Source organism: Erinaceus europaeus, chromosome 18 (assembly GCF_950295315.1).
Source record: "Erinaceus europaeus chromosome 18, mEriEur2.1, whole genome shotgun sequence".
NCBI lineage: Eukaryota > Metazoa > Chordata > Mammalia > Eulipotyphla > Erinaceidae > Erinaceus > Erinaceus europaeus.
In genome coordinates, this window is record NC_080179.1 from 35,047,087 (window position 1) to 35,068,791 (window position 21,705).

Genomic DNA, 21,705 nt, shown 5'->3' on the forward strand with positions numbered 1-21,705 from the left:
TCATAAACGGTGAAGGATTCATCCAGCTGGTTTCTGAGCCTTCACTTATACTTAACTTGCCTCTGGTTTCAAAGTTACATTTCCATTGGCCAATCAGGTTTGAGCTGACATTTTATCCTGTGTATACATATGTCTCTGTCTTTGTCACACTATGCAGGCACACTATGGTTACTATAGTTACTATGGTTACATGTTCACTACAGAAAGGAAAGAAAAGAAAGGCAAGAGAAGGGAAGGGAAGGGAAGGGAAGGGAAGGGAAGGGAAGGGAAGGGAAGGGAAGGGAAGGGAAGGGAAGGAAAGAGAAGGGAAGGGAAGGGTTGAAAAAGATCTTGTTATCTGTAGGTCCATTAGGCCTATGCTTTATGAGTAGCTGTGTCTCCTGTGTGACCCCACTGCCTAGCACAGTGACTGGTATACAGCAGGTGTGGAGCAGATAGTGCATGGGTGAGTTTCAAGCCACAAGTCAGCCTTCTGTGAGACACAGGTGCAAATGCCTCAGTTGTAATTTCTCCCTCCCTAGTCAAGTTCCCCTAATTGAGACAACTATTTTTTCCCCGCAAAACAGACAAGAGCTTCTTTAACTAAAACAACAATTACTTTTCCTCTAAGCAGACCAAACTTTGTTGCTGACAAAGCAACCTCTAGCTCCCCAAGGACAAGGAACTTTCCAGATGCTCTGAGAATTAGCATATGGTAATTGTCAAATCCCAGGGTATCTTTAATTGAAACTTCACAGTAGTTCACTTAGCTTGTACTCAGTGCTTAAATTGAGTAGAACCTCATTAAGGAGACCATGTCATGCTTAAGTGAAAATGGAGATAGATATGGCTCCCCACAGGATGGAAATGTAAGAAAATGGAAGGCAGCTATGCTTAGCACTATACCACCAATGCACATGGAAATGTAAGAAAATGAAGCAATCTGGGCTGTGGGCTTCTTGGTCCTTGTATCTGACTTACTGGCTCCTGATATGGGAACTGGTGAAGGGAACTACAACCACAAAGGTGGTTGTAGGACTTTCCTCTTAAATCCTAGCTGAGTTTTGTACCCTGTAGGTATACACCATACACACACTCTGACATGCAGGTGGGCACACTACAGGGGAAGCATGCTGGTGGCAGGTGCCATAGTGCTGAAGCTAGACCATGAGTGATGAGAGAGCACAAGCAGTCACCCAGAGCTGTCCAGCATCCAGGTGCCTGTGTTCTTCTCTTCTCTTCTCTTCTCTTCTCTTCTCTTCTCTTCTCTTCTCTTCTCTTCTCTTCTCTTCTCTTCTCTTCTCTTCCTTCCTTCCTTCCTTTCTCTTTCTTCCTCTCTTTCTTTCTTTCTTTCTTTTTTTATTCTTTTATATATATCAATTCCACTTTTCTAATTTGTCAGAATAGCTTGGACAAAAAGATGGTAAGGTAGGGAGCCATTTAGTTAATTCACCCAGTAGGAGAGGGTCCAGTGAGTTTTATAGTGTCACACAACTACATGAATCTACCCTGCTTGTTAAAAATTTTAAGTCTTATTTATTAGAGAACTAGAGCAACACTCTAGTTCTGGGCACACAGGGTTCTGGGGATTGAACTCAGTTCCTCATGCTTAAGATTCCATGGCACCACTTCCCAGGTCTATTTTAGTGTCTTCTACTTTTAAGGTGATGACTACATAATACTAAGGGAAAGCCATGTTTTTGCTGCCACATACAGTCAAAATGCAGTATTTAAAGATCAACATAAATCAACCCAGAAGGGACATTCATGGCAAAATATATGGCACTATTGTTTGGATGACTCCTGGCAGCAGGTCTCATCTGGGCATCTTATGATAGCACTTTATTTACTATTCTTTCTAAAAGCATGTTTTAAGTCAGCAATAAAGCCTTTCTTAACATCTCAAAATGCCATTAAACATCAAAAGCCTGCTATTGTTCACTTAAGAGTGAGACTATAAGCTGTTGGGATGCAGGTTTAACTGTGATAGCTAACAGAATCTCAGTGTTTTTAATTTAATACCATTTCAATGGAGGAAAAGGTGGGTTGTAATTTACTGGGTGCTTTTCTGTCCTGTGATCTTCAGTTACCTGGTTATTGGCATTGCTGTAAACTGAATTTTACACAAGAATATTTTATGCTTCAAATACATAAAGTCAACCAGAAGTAAGTTTTTAAAAAGGGAACCAAGTGGTAAGGCACCTGGCAGAGACACACCGTCAGGGAGTTAGCTTCACAAGCAATGGAGCAGTGCTGCAGGTGTCCTTCTCAGTCTCCTCCTCCCTCTCTGGCTCTCTTTCTGCATCTCTGTCATTATATAAGAAAAGTAGAAAAATGGCCACAAGGAATGATGGTGTCCTTGTGCAGACTCTGAGCCCCAGTGATGACCCTGGCATCAAGAAAACTGAACACGATGTTGCCTCTGAACACCGTCTCTCTCCCATGCCCCAATATTGACAATTCCCAAGAAAATGACTTTTCTCAATTCTGGTGAACATTCTTTTCAAAGGGTTAAATATCGTCAAGAATTGCTGGGAAAACGTCTGATGGAGAAGAAAGAAGTGGCTCTTCAAGAAGCCCATGAAGAAGAAGAGAGAGAGAGGCGGCTGGAAACCCTCAGGAAGCAGGTGCTTTTCATTTGAAACTTTCCAGGGTGGTGTAGAAAGTTCCCAAGTGCCCACAACAACATCATGACTAGACTTCATGCAGGACATCTGGTACATACAATGTGACTTTTCCAAGTTGGGAGAGTGATCGTTACTCCTGGGTCCATCAGCTTTGTGTTGAACCCTTTCCATTTTCTCAGTATATCAGGTGCATTTTATCAGTGTCTGTTTTAAAAGGCTCTCCCAAGATTTAAATGCAGCCATATACACCCCCCATTTATAGCTGAACGGTGTCAACTGGCAGTATGAACTTGGAGATTCAACGGGGAACATCAGAGACACATGTGCTGGAGTGATGCTCAGACTTAGCTCCTCATGAGTTATATAGCTAGCAAATACCAAGTCAATTAAAACAAGAAAGCCTAGTTAAGTGAGCTGTTGTGTAGTTGAGGTATGAGTGCATACAACTGTTATGTAATTTTGCTAAAGTAGAGTATAGACACAAATGTAAGGCATAGGCCCATAAGTAAGCCTAAATTCAACAAAGGTGAAATCATTAGCAAATAATTATATACCGTACCAAGGCCTTCTGAGTACAAAATTTAATGCCACTAATAGTATACACATTCTTGCTCAAGAATGTTGATTATCCCAGGTCCATGTGATTATAGTTATTTATATCTGTGAACCCTTTGAAAAAGAAACATTTATGTCCATTATCTGCGGTCAGTATTTATAATTATAGTGTAAAACATTTTGGCTAGAAAACCAGTAATAACTAAAGCATATTGAATCTAAAGTCATGCCATTATAGTTTCTAAGTGGCATTAAAAATGCCATTTTCTTAATGCTAATTCTTAACTCTAGAAATTAACAGGCAGGTGTTACTAATGGTGCATATAATTTACACAATTAGCGGCTGTTTTTCATTAAAATGCAGGTTTGAATGACTTCAATTATCATAAAGGACAAGGGCATTTGGGTCAAAATGGTTCTGCAGATTTCCAGTGGAAGGGAAAGAGCATTAAAGCAATGGCTGGGAATCTCCAGCTCTGTGCAGTGCAACCCCCATGACGCCAACACATGGCTCACTGGAGAGCACACCCCAGAGTCTGTTAAGTCAGACTGGACTTCATAGAAAACTGTAGTCTTTGCCTGCTGACTGGCTTATCTACTGTAGCCATTGGCTCCTGGTGGTCAAAAAAGAGTTCTTTTGGCTACCCTCAGGGTGGTTCCTTGTGTAATGTTTCTATATAAGATTTCCCATCACTTTGTATCAAACTTTATCTAAAATTAATCACTACTGTAATTTTTCCATCATTAGCAGACAACCTAGTTCTGTGTGGGTGGGAATCAAGCTACAACCCTTTGGGATCTTCAAAGGCTAGGAAAAAAAAAATCCAGTGAGCACCTAGCAGATTGAAAATCAAGCAGTAGGCCAGTGAATTAGCTCATTTGAATAGTGCACTGTGTTGGAAGCTGGGATGCTATGGTCTCTCTCTCTCTCTCTCTCTCTCTCTCTCTCTCTCCTTTTCTGCCTCTCTGTCTCCATCTAGACAGACAAACAAACCTGATAACCTGTGTGTTTCCTATACTCAGAAGGGAGAAGCAGAGACTCCAAGTTTTTGACTTACCATGTCCCCCAAAGATAACTTTGAATCACTTTGTAATGCAAAGGACTTGAAGAATAAAAGGAAGACCAGGTGAGGTTACAATGAAAAGGAACAGGCAAGAAAATACAGGCATGTAGGCTTGGGTTCTGCCTTTCTCATGGACTGAACCCCCTAGGAAAGCCCTGATCTCATTCAGCCTCAGGCCCTGTGAGACTAACCTTTAGATAGCACAGACTCTCATTCACCTACAGTTTCATTGTCATTTAGTGCTGTGCTTCTAAGCCGTTAAGTCCCTTGTGGATCTCCAGGACTGTCTTGGTTTAATTTTGTCCTTCCCTTCCCTCTTTTGTGTTTTTAATAACGTTTCTTGACCTTAATGGACAGATTTATTTTTAATTTTTATTGGCGATTTAATAGTGATTAACAAGATTGTAACATAACAGGGATACAATTCCACACAGTTCCCACCACCTCCATTGGAAGCTTCCCTATTCTTTATCCCTCTGGGAGTATGGACCAAAATTCTTTATGGGGTGAAGAAGGTGGAAGGTCTGGCTTCTGTAATTGCTTCTCCACTGGACATGGGTGTTTGCAGGTGGGTCGATACCTCCAACCTGTCTCTCTCTTTTGCTAGTGGGGTAGGGCTCTGGGGAGGGAAGGTTCCAGGACACCTTTGTGAGGTCTGGACAGAAGTTTTAATACTGCTTCCCAAGCTTGTATCTTGTTCTAAGTAGCCACACTTTTCGCTCCTCTAGGTTGCTATTATTGCTCAGTTTGATCCTGTTAGAATGATGTCAGATACAATGGCATCCAAAGCAAAGATGGGCATTGGAACTGAAGAAGAATTTATTCTACAAAAGCCACTCTTCACATTGAATACATACAATGAACAACAGGTAATTATAGAAATTAGCATCATTGATGCAAAGTCACTAATGATGACAAGATTTGTAGAAGTGTGTTTGGGGCTTCACAGTATTTTTAATATTTACATTTGAATTAATTTATACTAGCATAATTTTTGCTTCTAAATGATAGCACATAATTATTGCATAATTCTTAATATTATAAAATAGTTGATAGATCACAGAGCAAAATTGCTTACCAGAAAATAGTGTTATTAATCTATTAAAATATTTTGAAGTCCAGTGTTAATACTGTATTTTGTTCAAATATTTCTCTCACACACTAAAATTTATATTTAAACCCAAAATAAATCTCATTAAAGGAACAACTAATGCTCATAAAACATAGTTGGAAGAGGGAAGCATTTAGAAAAGAAAATGAACATAGTACATTAGAGCTAGTGGGAAAATGAAACATTTTCTATGGGGAAAATAGGAAGGGATTATTTAACTGGTTGTAGTTTCTTCTGATTCATTTTATTCTATTTCTGTACCTGAGAAAGAATTTATTTTTTTTCAGGAAACAGAATCTTTATTTTATTTATTATTATTATTTATTCTATTTTTATTGGGGAATTAATGTTTTACATTCAACAGTAAGTACAATGGTTTCTACATGCATAACATTCCCCAGTTTCCCACATAACAATACAACCCCCACTAGGTCCTCTGAATCCTTTTTCTCCATCCACCCATCCCAGAGTCTTTTACTTTGGTGCAATACGCCAATGCCAATTCCATTTCAGGTTCTACTTGTGTTTTCTTTTCTTTCTTTTTTATTTAAGAAAGGATTAATTAACAAAACCATAGGGTAGGAGGGGTACAATTCCACACAATTCCCACCACCCAATCTCCATATCCATATCCCACCCCCTCCCCTGATAGCTTTCCCATTCTCTATCCCTCTGGGAGCATGGACCCAGGGTCATTGTGGGTTGCAGAAAGTAGAAGGTCTGGCTTCTGTAATTGCTTCCCCGCTGAACATGGATGTTGACTGGTCGGTCCATACTCCCAGTCTGCCTCTCTCTTTCCCTAGTAGGATGGCTCTCTGAGGAAGCGGAGCTCCAGGACACACTGGTGGGGTCTTCAGTCCAGGGAAGCCTGGCCGGCATCCTGATGACATCTGGAACCTGGTGACTGAAAAGAGAGTTAACATACAAAGCCAAACAAATTATTGAGCAATCATGGACCCAAAGCTTGGAATAGTGGAGAGGAAGTGTTAGGGGGGTACTCACTGCAAACTCTAGTGTACTGCTTCCAGGTATATATTTTGCAGTAGTTTATGGATACGTGTGAACATATGCTCTCTCTCACCGAAATTAGTGTATATCTAGGTTTTGGGACTTTGTTAGAAAGTGAACCACCTGAGATGGAATTAGAGTATACTATGAAAGGAAAGTTCTCACCCGAGTAATGAAGCTGAAGGGTTGTCATTCCACACGTGAAGTCTCTGGACACAGTCTGAAGTGAAGCATGTTGAGGTGGCAATCCTTGTGTTGGTTAAGTTGTGATCGGCGGATGCAATATTATTTGATATGGATTGGGAGAGGCATACGGGAAAATGGGCCCTATCCAAGGGTTCCAGGACTGGGGGAAGTAGAGGCTCTATAGTAGAGATGTGAGGTTCCTGCTGTCTTAGGGTTCAAAAAGACAATCGATAGTTAATGTCATTATCACATTATTTGGTAATTGGGTTAACTTTGAAAAGTCCTTTTGTTAGGGTTTGCTGTACACTACCCAGTATCTTGTATATAGCTGTGCTATTGGTTGCTTCTGATCTACTTGGTCTAGGCTTTTGAGACAGTCTGCATATCAATTACACAGCCTATATATTAAAAAGATTCAGTTTGTGTTTTGAAAAACTTCGAGACATACAATTAATTTTCCACCTCTCGTATTAATAAACTAGTGATTTATATGACTACATTTTGCTAGGAGTGTACATAAACACCATTCCCACCACCAAAAGACTGTGACCCATCCCTCCCACCCACTCCCACCCCCCACTGGCCCAGGAAGCTGCATGTCTACTCCTCACCACAGGGTTTTTACTTTGGTGCCCTACTTACAATTTGGTCAGGTCCTGCTTTTAGTTTCCCTTTCAGATCTTCTTACTCTACTTCTGTTGATGAGTGGGATCATCCCATACTCATCTTTATCTTTCTGACTTAGCTCACTTAACATAATTCCTTCTATCTCTGTCCAAGATGGGTCAGAGAAGGTGAGTTCATTTTTCTTGATAGCTGCATGTGTTTTCTTTTCTGATCTTGTTTTTCAACTTCGGCCTGAGAGTGAGATCATCCCATATTCATCCTTCTGTTTCTGACTTATTTCACTCAACATGATTTTTTCAAGGTCCATCCAGGATCAGCTGAAAATGGTGAAGTCACCATTTTTTATAGCTGAATAGTATCCCACTGTGTATATATACCACAACTTGCTCAGCCACTCATCTGTTGTTGGATACCTTCCAGGTTTTGGCTATTACAAATTGTGCTGCCAAGAACATATGTGTACACAGATCTTTTTGGATGAATATGTTGGGTTCCTTAGGATACATCCCCAGGAGAGGAATTGCAGGATCATAGGGTAGGTCCATTTCTAGCCTTCTGAGAGTTCTCCAGACTGCTCTCCACAGAGGTTGGACCAATTTACATTCCCACCAGCAGTGTAGGAGGGTTCCTTTGACCCCATAACCTCTCCAGCATTTGCTGCTGTTACCTTTTCTGATGTATGACATTCTCACTGGAGTGAAGTGGTGTCTCATTGTTGTCTTTATTTGCATTTCTCTGACAATCAGAGACTTGGAGCATTTTTTCATGTGTTTCTCAGCCTTTTGGATCTCTTCTGTGGTGAATATTCTGTCCATGTCCTCTCCCCATTTTTGGATGGGGTTATTTGTTGTCTTGTTGTTGAGTTTGGCAAGCTCTTTATATATGTTTGTTATTAAACTCTTGTCTGATGTATGGCATGTAAAGATCTTCTCCCATTTTGTGAGGGGTCTCTTGGTTTGGGTCGTGGTTTCTTTTGCTGTGCAGAAGCTTTTTAATTTGATGTAGTCCCATAGGTTTATACTTGCCTTAGTCTTCTTTGTAATAGGATTTGTTTCATTGAAGATGGACCTGGTGCATCTGGGTGACAAGTCTAGCAGATGGAGACTTGTCTCAAGTGGCCTCCCCCAGGGCTCTGTTCTGGCTCCTACGCTATTTAATATTTACATCAATGACCTCCCAGAAGCTTCCTCAAGCAAGTTCATCTATACCGATGACATCTGCTGTGCAACTCAGGCATCCAAGTTCGACATCCTCGAGGAAACACTCACGAAAGACATGTCTCTGATATCTGATTACTGTAAAAAATGGCGACTAATCCCTAGCACTGCAAAAACGGTATCATCTGTTTTCCATCTACACCATGCCTCGTCCTCGCATGAGCTTAATGTGCAACTTGATGATACGAGAATCCAGCATGAAGCCCAGCCAGTCTATCTTGGCATTACTCTTGATCGCACTCTGTCATTTTACGAACATCTCATAAAAACTGCAGCAAAGGTGGGCGCAAGGAATAACATCATTGCAAGACTGGCCAGCTCCTCATGGGGTGCAAGCGCTTCCACACTACGATCATCATCTCTGGCATTATGCTATTCCACTGCAGAATACTGTGCCCCAGTATGGTTCTGTAGACCCCATGTCCACTTGGTCGATTCCAAATTATATTCCTCCATAAGGATAATTTCTGGAACCATCCATTCCACCCCGGTTCCATGGCTGCCAGTTCTTAGCAACATCGCCCCGCCAGATATTCGTCGGGATGCGGCATCATCTAAGTTCATTTCCCACGTCTACGCTCGACCGGACCTGCCAATATATGCGGATATCTTCGCCCACCCTGTCCAATGCTTGACATCTCGTCATCCAATCTGGTCCCCTACGCCTACACTGAACTTCTCTGTTCCAGACTCTTGGAAACAGAGTTGGCCATCAGTTGAGGTAAAGAACAAACACCTCATCACAGACCCCTGCAAGCGTCAACCCGGCTTTGACCTAGCTCATTATGATTGGGCCCTCCTCAATCGCTATCAAACAGGCCATGGCCGGTGCGCTGCTATGTTCCACTGCCGGGGAGCCAGAGATGACCCGAACTGCCCCTGTGGCTACAGACAGACTATGACCCACATAGTCAATGACTGCCACCTCTCCAGATTCAAAGGAGGTCTCAAAACTTTACATCAGGCTCAACCTGACAGTGTTAACTGGCTACGGAAGAAGGGCAAACGCTAGAAGAAGAAGATTGAAGATGTCTTTAAAATTTATTCGGAAAAGAGTTCTGCCAATATTTTCTTCTAAGTATCTGATAGTTTGTGGTCTAACATCCAAGTCCTTGAGCCACTTTGAATTTACTTTTGTATTTGGTGAAATACATTGGTTCAGTTTCATTAACTGCATGTTTTAACCCATTGTTTCCAACACCATTTGTTGAAGAGGTGAATTCAGGCCATTGACATTTATTGATATCAAAGATTGAAGATATTTTAAGGCCATTCTTGTAGAGTTTTAGAGTGTTCTGTTATATGTCCTATTTATGATGGTCTGACTGTTTATAGAAGACCTTTCAGAACTTCTTTCAGGGCAGGCTTGGTGATAGTTGATTCCTTCAACTGTTGCTTGTCTGAGAAGGTTGTGATGTCTCCCTCTAGTCTGAATGACAGTCTAGCAGGATATAGTATTCTTGGTTGAAAGCCTTTCTCATTGAGAACTTGATAGATATCTTGCCATTCTCTCCTGGCCTGTAGTGTTTGTGTGGAAAAGTCTGCTGCTAATCTTATGGGTTTTCCTCTGTAGGTGACTCTTTGTTTTTCTCTTGCAGCCTTCAGGATCCTTTCTTTATCCTTATTCCTTTCCATTCTAAAAATGTTGTGTCTTGGTGTCTTTAAGTCTGAGTTAATTCTGCTTGGGATCCTCTGGGATTCTTGAATATTTATATCTTTGATGTTGTCTAGACTAGAGAAGTTTTCAGCTATTATGACCTGAAGAATCCTTTCTTCCTTTCCCTCTCTTTCTTCCTCTGGTAAGCCCATAATGCGTATATAGTTTCTTTTGAAGTCATCCCATAAGTCTCTGTTGTTGTTTTCAGCATCTCTTAATCTCTTTTTGAGATCTCTTACTTCTTTTTTAGTTGTTTCTAATTTGTCCTCGATCTTACTAGTTCTGTCTTCAGCCTCATTGATTCTATTCTCTCTGCCCTCTACTGTTTTCTGGAGTTCATCTATTTTGTTTCCCTGTTCTGATACTGTTTTAGCTTGTTCAGCTAGTTGTGTTCTTAGCTCAGCTATTTCAGCTTTCAGCTCTCTAATAACCTTGAGATAGTGTTTTCTTCCAGTCTCATTTGTTGTTCCTGTATTTCTGACTACAATTCTTTTAAACTCTTTACTCATCCTGTGATTATTTCCTTAGCTAATGTTTGGATGTTGAACTCGTTATTTTGTGCTTCACCCTTTGGGGGGCTTTTAGCTGGACTGTTGTCCCGGTTAGTTTCTCCAGTATTTCTTCTTGTTGGTTTACCCATTTTATATATTATGTTGTGAGTACTTTTAGTACTCTTAGTACTTTTCAAATTACTGATCACTATTTCCTGGATTGACTTGTGTCTAAGTAAGGTAATTAAAGGGTTCACAGTGATGGAAGTTAACAGTTGTTTCAATAGTCTTAATCCCTGAGTTGGAGCTCAGTGATTTAAAAGCCTCTTTTTTTTTTCTTCTCTGTAGGCTATGGGAACCTGAGGGCTTCTAAACTATAAGTAGGCTTCTTAGCTTAATCACTGAATCCTGACCAAGAGATAAGGCAGGGTGTGGCAGAGATAGTCCAGTTGTTATGCAAAGAGACATTCACAGCCCCACAGCTATGCCACCAAGGTATAGGTCTTCTCCTGAGTTTCCTGGTTAGATCTCTGTCCCCAGGTGTCCCTCCCTGCTGCTGCTCCAGATTCTGATGGCAGTAGCAATGGAGACTCAGAGTTGCACTTGGTAAGTCTCCGGGGAGTTTTCTCCTCCCTTCAGCTGTCCCCTTGTTGGTGGAACAGACTGGAGGTGGTGTCTCAACTGGTAAACTTCCAGACTGTTACCAGCCACTTAGTCTCTCCCTAGGCTCCTCTCTGTCACCAGCCACGTGTGTTTGCACTCACCTGTGATTTGGTGGGTTCCTGTAGTCATTCTAGTCCTGTCTTGTTTCAGTCCCAGGTGGTCTCCTTTGGTATTCCTAGTTGATCCGAGAGAGGAGAGGAGAGAAACAGATCTGCTGCTGCTTGTAGCCCTGCCTCTGGAAGTCCCTGAGAAAGAATTAAAAAGGATCTTTTAGATGGATGATAGGAGGGACAAAGGACAGGTGAATGAATGTCTTATCACTGAAATTAAGAGAAAAGTTTTACAAGCCTGAGAGAGTTGAATGCCAATTTAATTATCTTAAACTTGGAAACATCACCCATCCACTGATGAATAAACTGATATGTTCAGTACTGTATGTACTGAACACTTTTGAGAATAAAAAGATAAATGATGATGTATTAACTGGACACATATTTATGGAGCATACACTATATTCTAAGTTGTGTATAACACCTGAACTTCACTCTGAAAAAGTTACTTATTCTGTCTGGAGGAAGTGACCAAGGGAGCTGGAATGAATGGCTACTCAGGCCAGACCAGAGATGCTAGCTGCTAGGACAAGAGGGAGATGGTGATTAATCTGGCTGTAGAAGTCAAGGAGGTAACAAGTAAGTTACATCTTAACTGTGGATTTGATTTGGGGCAGCAGTAACAAAGTTCATTCAAGATGACTGAAGCTAACAGAAAAGAGAATGAACTTAGGGAAAATGATTTATTGTAAGGACACCAGGGTATCTCTCTAAGTTGTAACTAAAGTTTGCAAAAAAAAAAATTGACATGAAAATGGAAAACTCTCAGGTACCCTGGAGGAGAAATAAGGGCTGTGACTAGCAGAAGATATAAGCAGTCCATTCCTGCTGCATAGGAGAGGAGGCTGGTCACTCTAGAGTTAGACTGGAGGCAGGTCTAGGAGAGGAGACTGGTCCCTCTGTAGAATTAGACTATAGGCAGGTCTTGCTTGGATATTTGACTTTTATCTGGTGAGGAAAAGTGACCTTTTGAAGCAGCACATTTATAATGTGTCAGGAATGGGATATTGGGGACATTGGTGTGGGGTTTGGATTAGATCTTTTTTTTTTCATTTATTTTTATCTTTATTGGGCAACTAATGGTTTACAGCCAACAGTAAAATACAGTTAGTTTGTACATGTGTAACATTTCCAGTTTTCCACATAACAATTCAACCTCTAGGTCCTCCTCTACCATCATGTTCCAGGACATGAACCCTCCCTCCCCACCCCTCAGTCTTTTACTTTGATACAACCTGTTGGTATGCTTCTAGCTCTGCTTTTGGGATCTCTTCTGTTACATTGATTGATGTTGTGGTCTGTTTACATGGTCATTCTGTTACATTGGTTTGGTCTCACTCTCCCTGCCTCCGGGAGATTTTGGTTTAGTCCTTGCTACTTCAGTCCTTGCTACTTTAGTACTTGCTTCTTCCTTCTCCTGCCCCCTATCCTATGTATTTCCTTTGTTCCCAACTCTTCCACCAGAGGAGAGAGAGGAAAGATAGAGAAGGACAGGATTGTGATTAGATATAGCTTAGACTGTGCTGTGTTCCATGTGAATAAAGAAATACTGCTCTCCACTCAGCCATGAGTCTCTGGTCATCTCTGTCCCCCGCCTGCGAAGCCAGCTCAGCAAAAACGGCATACACCAATCCCAGTCCAAGTTCTGTTTCGTGTTTTCTTATTTTTCAATTTTTTTTTATTAGTGACTTAGTAATGATTGACAAGATTGTGGAACAAGAAGGGGTAAAATTCCAAACAGTTCCCACCACCAGGGTGCCATATTCCATTCTTTCCACTGGAAGCTTTCCTATTCTTTATCCCTCTGGGAGTATGGACCAAAGATCTCTATGGGGTGCAGAAGGTGGGAGGTCTGGTGTCTGTAAATGCTTCTCCATAGGACATGGACATTGGCAGATGGATCCATACCCCCAGCCTGTCTTTCTCTTTCCCTAGTGGGGCAGGGCTCTGGGGAGTTGAGGTTCCAGGACATATTGGTGAGGTCGTCTGCCCAGGGAAGTCAGGATGGCATCATGGTAGTATTTTTCAACTTTTGTTTGAGTGAGATCATCCAATATTCATTCTTCTGTTTCTGACTTATCTCATTTAACCTGATTCCTTTAGCTCCATCCAAGATGAGGTGAAGGTGAATTCACCATTTTTAATATCTGAGTAGTATTCCATTGTGTATATAGACTGCAACTTTCTCAGCCACTCATCTGTTGTTGGGTACCTGGGTTGCTTCCGGGTTTTAAGTGTTACACATTGTGCTGCTATGAACAAAGGTGTACACAGATCTTTTTGTATGGGTATGTTGGGTTCCTTAGGATAGATTCCTAGGAGAGGAATTGCAAGGTTATTGGGTAGGTCCACTTCTAGCCTTCTGAGAGTTCTCCAGACTGCTCTCCACAGGGGTTGGACCAATTTCCACCCCACCAGAGAATCAGATCTTTTTAAGATGACAAAATTCTCACTGGAGGAGGTGGGGATGGAAGTCTGGTCCTGACTGAGAGGAGGATAAGGGAAGTGGGAATCATGCCAAGCTAGGGAATATATGAGGTTGAGACTAGTTTGTATTTTAGATTCAAATCCACATTCAGTATTTACTGACTATGAACTGCAAGTTATCAACATTATTATGTCTTGTTTTCTTTTCTGTCAATAATTTGCAAGGTCCCTGTGAGGATTAGGACAATAAATGTCAATGGCCTAGTATGTTGCCTGGCATCTAATAGTAATTATCCAGTGAACTGGACTTAGTAGGTGGTTCTGCCATTAACCATATAAAACTACAGAAAATGGGAGTCAGGAGGTAGCGCAGTGGGTTAAGTGCACGTGGCGCAAAGCTCAGGGACCATCATAGAGATCCTGGTTCGAGCCCCTGGCTCCCCACCTGCAGGGGAGTTGCTTCACAAGCGGTGAAGCAGGTCTGCAGGTGTCTATCTCTCCCCCTCTCTGTCTTCCCCTCCTCTCTCCATTTTTCTCTGTCCTATTCAACAATGAAGACATTAATAATTACAACAATTAAAATATACAAGGGCAACAAAAGGGAATAAATGAATACTTAAAATAAACTACAGAAAGAAAATGTATGTAGACAGGACTTCTATTTGTCATTTTGAAGGTGACAGTGGTCACATTTATGGACACTGAGTGTCTCTTGTGAGTGGTTTTGGGGTAGGGGATGAGGCGATGTGCAAGAGAACTCCCTATTTCACTTGATCTCTGTTGAATATATTGTCAACTGACCTCAATCCCTGGCACTGAAAAGAGGGAATCCTGAACCAATCAGGAATCAGTAGTATGTGAATGGATCACAACCCTTGGAAGTATAGTAGAGGAGATGAATCTTGGGTTCTGGGCTCAAAGTAGTAAATTGTGAGACAAAGATATCTGTTTTTTTCTTAGTTTATATGTATTGTTAATATCAGTCCCTGTATTTAAGGTGACCAAATTCTATTTCCCTTTTCCTTCTTGTTGTTTCTGACTCTTACCTATTCTTGCTACTAGCCAAGTTTGGGCATTTATTATTCCATATCTAAACAATTGTAGTAGACATATAATAACTCATCCAGCCTCTGTCTGTTTTATGCTGAATTTACCATCAGATCCATCTTCTTATGCAATGACATTGACTGTATTATTTCCATGTTTTCTTTTTTCTAATTTATTTTTATTTAAGAAAGGATAAATTAACAAAAGCATAGGGTAGGAGGGGTACAACTCCACACAGTTCCCACCACCCAATCTCCATATCCCATCCCCTCCCCCAATAGCCTTCCCATTCTCTATCCTTCTGGGAGCATGGACCCAGGATCATTGTGGGTTGCAGAAGGTGGAAGGTCTGGCTTCTGTAATTGCTTCCCCACTGAACATGGAAATTGACTGGTCAGTCCATACTCCCAGTCTGCCTCTCTCTTTCCCTAGTAGGGTGGGTCTCTGGGGAAGTGGAGCTCCAGGACACATTGGTGGGGTCTTCAGTCCAGAGAAGCCTGGCTGGCATCCTGATGGCATCTGGAGCCTGATGGCTGAAAAGAGTGTTAACATGTAAAGCCAAACAAATTGTTGAGCAATCATGGACCCAAAGGTTAGAACAGTGGAGAGGAAGTGTTCGGGGGGTACTCACTGCAAACTCTAGTGTACTTCTGCTCTCAGGTATAGATTTTGCACTTTTTTATGGATATGTGTGAACATATGCTCTCTCTCACAGAACCTGGTGTATATCTAGGTTTTGGGACTTTGTTAGAAAGTGATCCACCTGGGATGGAATTAGAGAATGCTATGAAAGGAAAGGTCTAACCCGAGTAATGAAGCTGAAGGGTTGTCATTCCACACCTGAAGTCTCTGGACACAGTCTGAGCTGAAGCATGTTAAGGTGGCAATCATTGCATTGATTAAGTTGTGATCAGCTGATGCAATATTATTTGATATGGATTGGGAGAGGCATGTGGGAAAGTGGGCCCTATCATAAGGTTCCAGGACTGGGGGAAATATAGGCTCTCTAGTGGAGATGTGAGGTTCCTGCTGTCTTAGGGTTCAAAAAGAAAATGGATAGTTAATGTTATCAACACATTATTTGGTAATTGGGTTAACTTTGAAAAGTCCTTTTGTTAGAGTTTGCTGTATAGTACCCAGTATCCCACTCATAAACAGAAGTTGAGAAAGAAGAACAGAAAGGGAAACTCAAAGCAGGATTTGACTGAATTTGATGTAAGGGCAACAAAGTGAAAACCCTGGGCTGAAGGTGAGGGTGGATGTTCTGCTTCATGGAGTGGGAGGTGGGGGGTCAGGGGGACAATGGGGCACAATCTTTTGGTGGTGGGAATGGTGCTTATGTACACTTCTATTAATTTGTAGTCTTATAAATCACTATTTAATTAATATGAGAGGGGAAAATTGATTGAATGTCTCAAACTTTTTCTTCTGATCTTGCTATTCAACTTCTGCCTGAAAATGAGATCATCCCATATTTGTCCTTCTGTTTCTGACTTATTTCACTTAATCACTTAATATGAATCAAACTTTTTAATGCACAGACCATAGGCTGAGTCTTCGATATGTTGACTCTCTTAAAACCTTAGACCAGGAAGAACAGAAGCAACCAGTGGCACAGCTATATACAAATAATGTCAAAGGATATAAATTATGGTGATGTTGTGTATGATACAGCAAATCTTAACAAAGGGATATTTCAAAGTTAACCCAATTGCCAAATAATGTGATTATAGCAATAACTATCCATTGCCTTCTTAAACCCTAAGACAGCAAGAACCTCCCACTTCCTCTGTAGAGCCTATATTTCCCCCAGTCCTGGAATCTCTAGGGTGGGACTCACTTTTCTGAATGCTTCTCTCAATTCATACCAAATGATATTGCATCTGCCAATCCCAACCTATTTTTCTAAATTGATCTCAAATCAATCATTTTCACCCCTGAATTTTCATGTGCCTCTCTTGCTTGCTTGATCTTATTTTCTTTTTGTTCTGCTTTATAGCACTGTAAGTTTGACTTTACAGTTAGCTTGTGTTCTTTATCCAAGGTCATCTTCACCCCACTTGAACCAGGAAGTAAGTGTACTGTCTTTTTTTACTGCTCTTGCAGATATCACCACATATCACCTTGAACTGTAGTTACTGGTGAACATTCTTATTACCCAGATTAGATTAAGGCACTCTGAAAAGGAGGGACCACTTTAAACAGCTTATTTAACCTATCCTTTTAGAGGGATCTCAAGTCCAGATATAACAACTCACTAGCTGAAATCCATATGTGACCACATTTTTTATTACTGTAAAAATGTCTGTTGGCATTTAACATTCATAGGAGGAATTAAGTGCAGTCTTCTAAGCATGAAAAAAAAAAAAAAAGAACTACTCATATGGCTGTTCCCATTCAGAATCAGAGGGATGGAAATGTTTTCTAGTTTTGCTTGAAATAGAAATCTGCCCTTGAAAAGTTCTGTTGATTTTTCTTTTTTCTAGTAATGGCCTTGTGTTTAAAGTTAATTTACATATTTTCAAGTGATGCAGAAAGTAAAATATCTGTATAAATCAGATGCCTGGGGTTGTAGTTTGGATCTATTTTGTTTTAATGAATGACTATATGTATTTTATAACTCTAGCAATGAAAACTAGTTCTTGCTACCCAGTATACCATGCAATTTGGGACTAAGTCATAGACTTTACTTTATTGGATTGCTATTTATGCATTTGACTTTGTTCATATTTCATTTCTGCAGATAATTTCTGATCCTAGACTCCGTTTTGAGCTAGCCCTCCGAGAAGCTGGACTTCATAAAACATTTTATGCCAGAGAAGTGCTACCAAAAATCAGTCCTCAAAAACCCCCAAGAAAGGACATGGAGTCTACCATCTTTAAAACCTAGAATATGCAAAGTTTGTAAAGAACACAAATACAGAAGTTTAATATATGTGGATGATTTCACTTACTTCATTTTAAAATAAAACTAAGTACTAGATATATTTCCTTCTGTTGATCAGTTAAATTTGATAAATTAATGTCAGATGTTAAAGAAAAGCTGTGATATCACTATCTGTGTGTCCTTCATCCTTGTGCGTGGGTTTCTTTGAGGCATGATCTCCATCTTCATGACCTTTTCCCTTCCTTGAAATACACTGAGTCCCAACTCTAAGCATGACATCTTTCCAACTGCAGTTTCATAAGAGTGACTTATTCAGATCTAGGTGGTTTGTATTTCTTTACCAAGTTACTCATTACCTGGAGACAATACTGTGTTAAATGCTAACTACTTTCTAAATTTTTTTAAAAATCAGATATAGGGGAGTCGGGCTGTAGTGCAGCAGGTTAAGTGCAGGTGGTGCAAAGCACAAGGACCTGCGGCATAAGGATCCTGGTTCAAGCCCTGGCTCCCCACCTGCAGGGGAGTCACTTCACAAATGGTGAAGCAGGTCTGCAGTTGTCTATCTTTCTCTCCCTCTCTCTGTCTCTCCTCTCCTCTCTCCATTTCTCTCTGTCCTATCCAAAAAAAAGGACAACAATAATAACTACAACAATAAAACAACAAGGACAACATAAGGGAATAAATAAATAAAATAAACATTAAAAAATCAGATATATAAATCATTACATTTATTAAAATAACTTGGCCTTTCTTTATAATTTCCATATCTCCATTATTTTAAGTGTACTTAGTTATCCAAAACTCCTAGAAGTTAGTCGGCAACTGTAGTATATATATTATCACTTACTAAGTTGTATTTTGGAAGCTGTGTTATCCCATGAAAAAAGCTCAAAGATGAAAGAGTTGTAATATGTTGCTGCTACTTTGCTAGCATTCATTTCTGCTCGTTATTTCAGAATTTGACTTTTTAATTATGGAAGCTTCATTATCATTAATACTTCTGTTATTTATTGATTGTCATAAGAGGAGACAACCTTTTTCTAAATTTAGAAACCAATTTAGTATACTATGTTTACTGCAAATCAATCATCCAAACAATTTCATTTTGAAAATTAGCTTATAAAGAATAAATTAGAAATACCATTTCAAGCATGGGGATTATCTGTTTTGCCTTAGAAAATCTACTTAGGTAATTGCTTAGAAGGTATAATTTTGAATTTTATAATACTTAGAACACTAAATTTTTTAGCGGTTTTGTAGAAAAGAAATATTTAAAATAAAATTACAACATATTTTTTTCCTGTTCCTAAAGCAAGTTTCTTTCATCAGAATATCGAGTGAGTGTTGCTGAAAACTGTGTTCTTGTTGCTATCAACAACCCTGCTTCCTTCCTTCTGTTGGCAGCTCCCTGTCAACTCCCAGTGGGTCATAATCCCCAAGAAATTAATGAAATAATATGTATTTTTAAAAGGACAAAGACTAGTCTGACTGGTAGAAACTTTGGCTTCATGGCTATCCTAAACATAATAGGAATAAATAAATGCAACAAGTCCAACTCAGCAGAATAAACATTAGCAAAACAGTCTAAGGGCAAAATTCCTTATCTGTGCTCCACAACTCATGATAATAACCCTCTCAGTTCAGACTTTGCATCATATACCCATCATCATTGTCACCTTTTATAAGACTCAGTGTAATGTGCACTGATGTCTCCCCTGAGGGTGACTCCTAGGTTCCTTTTGGACTCTCAGTTTGGCTGATGGATACCCCAAACTGTCAGTCACAACAGCTGTCAAGTCACATCTTCTCTTATATAAGCCTTTGATGTTGCACTGAATTCCAAGGCCCTTTCCAGCATTAGCATCCACACTGATGTCCAGGAAATTCCACTCACATTCCAACTGAATATTGTCGTATTTATTTGTTTTTACCAGAGCACTGCTCATCTCTGGCTTCTGATGGTGCAGGGGACTAAACCTAGGACCTGAGAGCCCAAGGTTTAGCAGTCTCTCTGTATAACCACTATGGTTTCTCCACAGCCCTGAATGTTGTCCATCTTATAGTTTCCCTACAGTTAACACTAGCAGCTGTGGTATGAGGCAACAGAGCATGCCATCATATTAGGAATCACAAAACAGATATATGTAGTCATGCTGTAAAAATTAGCTGGTATCAGCACCAGGCAAGCTGAATTGGATGTAGCCAGACTAAGACTTTATTTGTGTTCTCCTGAGAGTAGCAGCAGCAGTAGCTTTAGTGATAGCAACCACTCAGTGGGCACAACTATGTGTTAAACATATATGTGCTCTGTGACCTTATTTGGCGCTCATAACCTGAAGAGACCATCACCACCCTAAAGATCAAGGATTAGGTTCAGAAAGTAAATATTATGCTCCAGATTGGTTGTCTGGGAGGTGAGGTTCCAGGACACATTGGTGAGATCATCTGTCTAGGAAAGTCAGGATGGAGCCATGGTAACATCTGCAACTTGGTGGTTGAAAAAGCAGTAAGATACAAAGCCCAACAAATTGCTTAATAATGTAAAGGTAAGAATATAGCAGATAAGATATGGGGTCTCCATTTTGGAAAAAGCTAGTAGGTCTATTTCAGGCATTTTTATTAAATTTTGCCTGAGCCCAACAGCTAACATGTGGGTGGGCTAAAGGTATTGTCTGGGGAGATGTTGTCAGAGTTGAGAACAGGACTAGAAAGCTGAATCAGGGAAGAGAGTAGCTCCAGGACCTTATCCTCCATTTGAAACAACAATGGTAGGGACTGCCCCACTCCCTGAGGGGAGGCTGAATCAACATTCTCTGCCACTCTAGAAAGACAGGTCCTGCAGTGACAGGTCCTATAATGTTCCTAACTATGACCACAGAATGCAAGTTGAGACCTGTAGGGACTCAGAGGTTACACAGCCTCCTGTGTATGGGCCCCAGATCAGATCGATGGGGTTTATAGTTTAAGATATATTTTATCAGAACCCTGGTCAGCTATGGATTATGGTGGTGAGAGGGAATTGGACCTGGGAACCCCTGGCATGAGTCTCTTTGTATTACCATTGTGCTCTCTGCCCTGCCCTCTGCTGTTCTTGAAAAGTTAGGATTAGACTTTTTACCTTTACCTTTCTTTTTTCTTTCTTTCTTTCTTTCTTTCTTTCTTTCTTTCTTTCTTTCTTTCTTTCTTTCTTTCTTTCTTTTTTTTATTTTTAAAGATTTTACTTACTATTTTTATTTATTTATAAAAAGGAAACATCCCCTCATCCCTTTTAATCCTGAAATTGATTAGCTGAAGAATTTTATATGTAGGATTCCCTATGCTGGGCTTGTTGACTGTGTCCTCTTTGTGTAAATTGGTAGTTGAATTTTAGGCATTTTATTAAATCTCAGATTCATTTGTTCAAGAAAAAAATTCTGGCAGTGTTTTCAGATCCAGTAACTATGGATTGTATAGAAGAAATGTAACAATTCTGTCATATCTTCTTTCTTTATTAGCTAAAAATTTAGACACTGAAAACTTTTCCTCTTTTGGTACTTGGTGCTAGAAGAGAGGTAAAAGAAATATCTGAGAGTCTTAATAGTCTTAAGAACAATGAAGTGGTTTTTTAGTGTCCTTAATAAGGATCACTTTTGTTGATCTTAATGAAGTTACATTTTAAATGCATTTTTCAATCTGTTTGGATCTTTATCAGTAACCTGTTACCAGTAAGTGACCCCCTCCTTGCCCAGAGAAAGCTTTCCATTTTGGTCCTTGTTTTCCATTTTTGGTCCTTTCCATTTTGGGTTCTTGGAAAACAATTAAAGGTATTCAATAACTTCCTTGCTATTTTGGTAACCTTTTTTTTAAAAAAAATTAAGTGATTGAAAATTACAACTTACTGTTTCTCATAGTTACATAGGACACACCACACTGATAAAGCAAGTCTAGGTTGACTACACTCTGCTGAGTATTTCTTCCTTGAAGTCTACATGATGTTGTCAAGGTTGAACTATATTATAGCATGTATTTTTTTCCTATTTAAGACTTAAAAGATTCTTCAGAATGCATAT

The 21,705-nt window shown here is 40.1% G+C and overlaps 1 protein-coding gene across 8 annotated transcripts in view; it reads left to right on the forward strand.

Moving 5' to 3' along the window:
- The window catches only part of CCDC148 (coiled-coil domain containing 148), a 325,900-nt gene extending 308,144 nt beyond the window's left edge, over positions 1-17,756 (forward strand). For all 8 annotated transcript variants that reach the window (XM_060177892.1, XM_060177899.1, XM_007524305.3 and 5 more), the window contains 3 exons: positions 2,489-2,606; positions 4,954-5,094; positions 17,513-17,756. In XM_060177892.1, coding sequence (XP_060033875.1) covers positions 2,489-2,606; positions 4,954-5,094; positions 17,513-17,659 — 406 coding nt within the window. In that variant the 3' untranslated portion in view covers positions 17,660-17,756. The remainder of the gene's footprint in view (positions 1-2,488; positions 2,607-4,953; positions 5,095-17,512) is intronic.
- Positions 17,757-21,705: the final 3,949 nt, after the last annotated feature.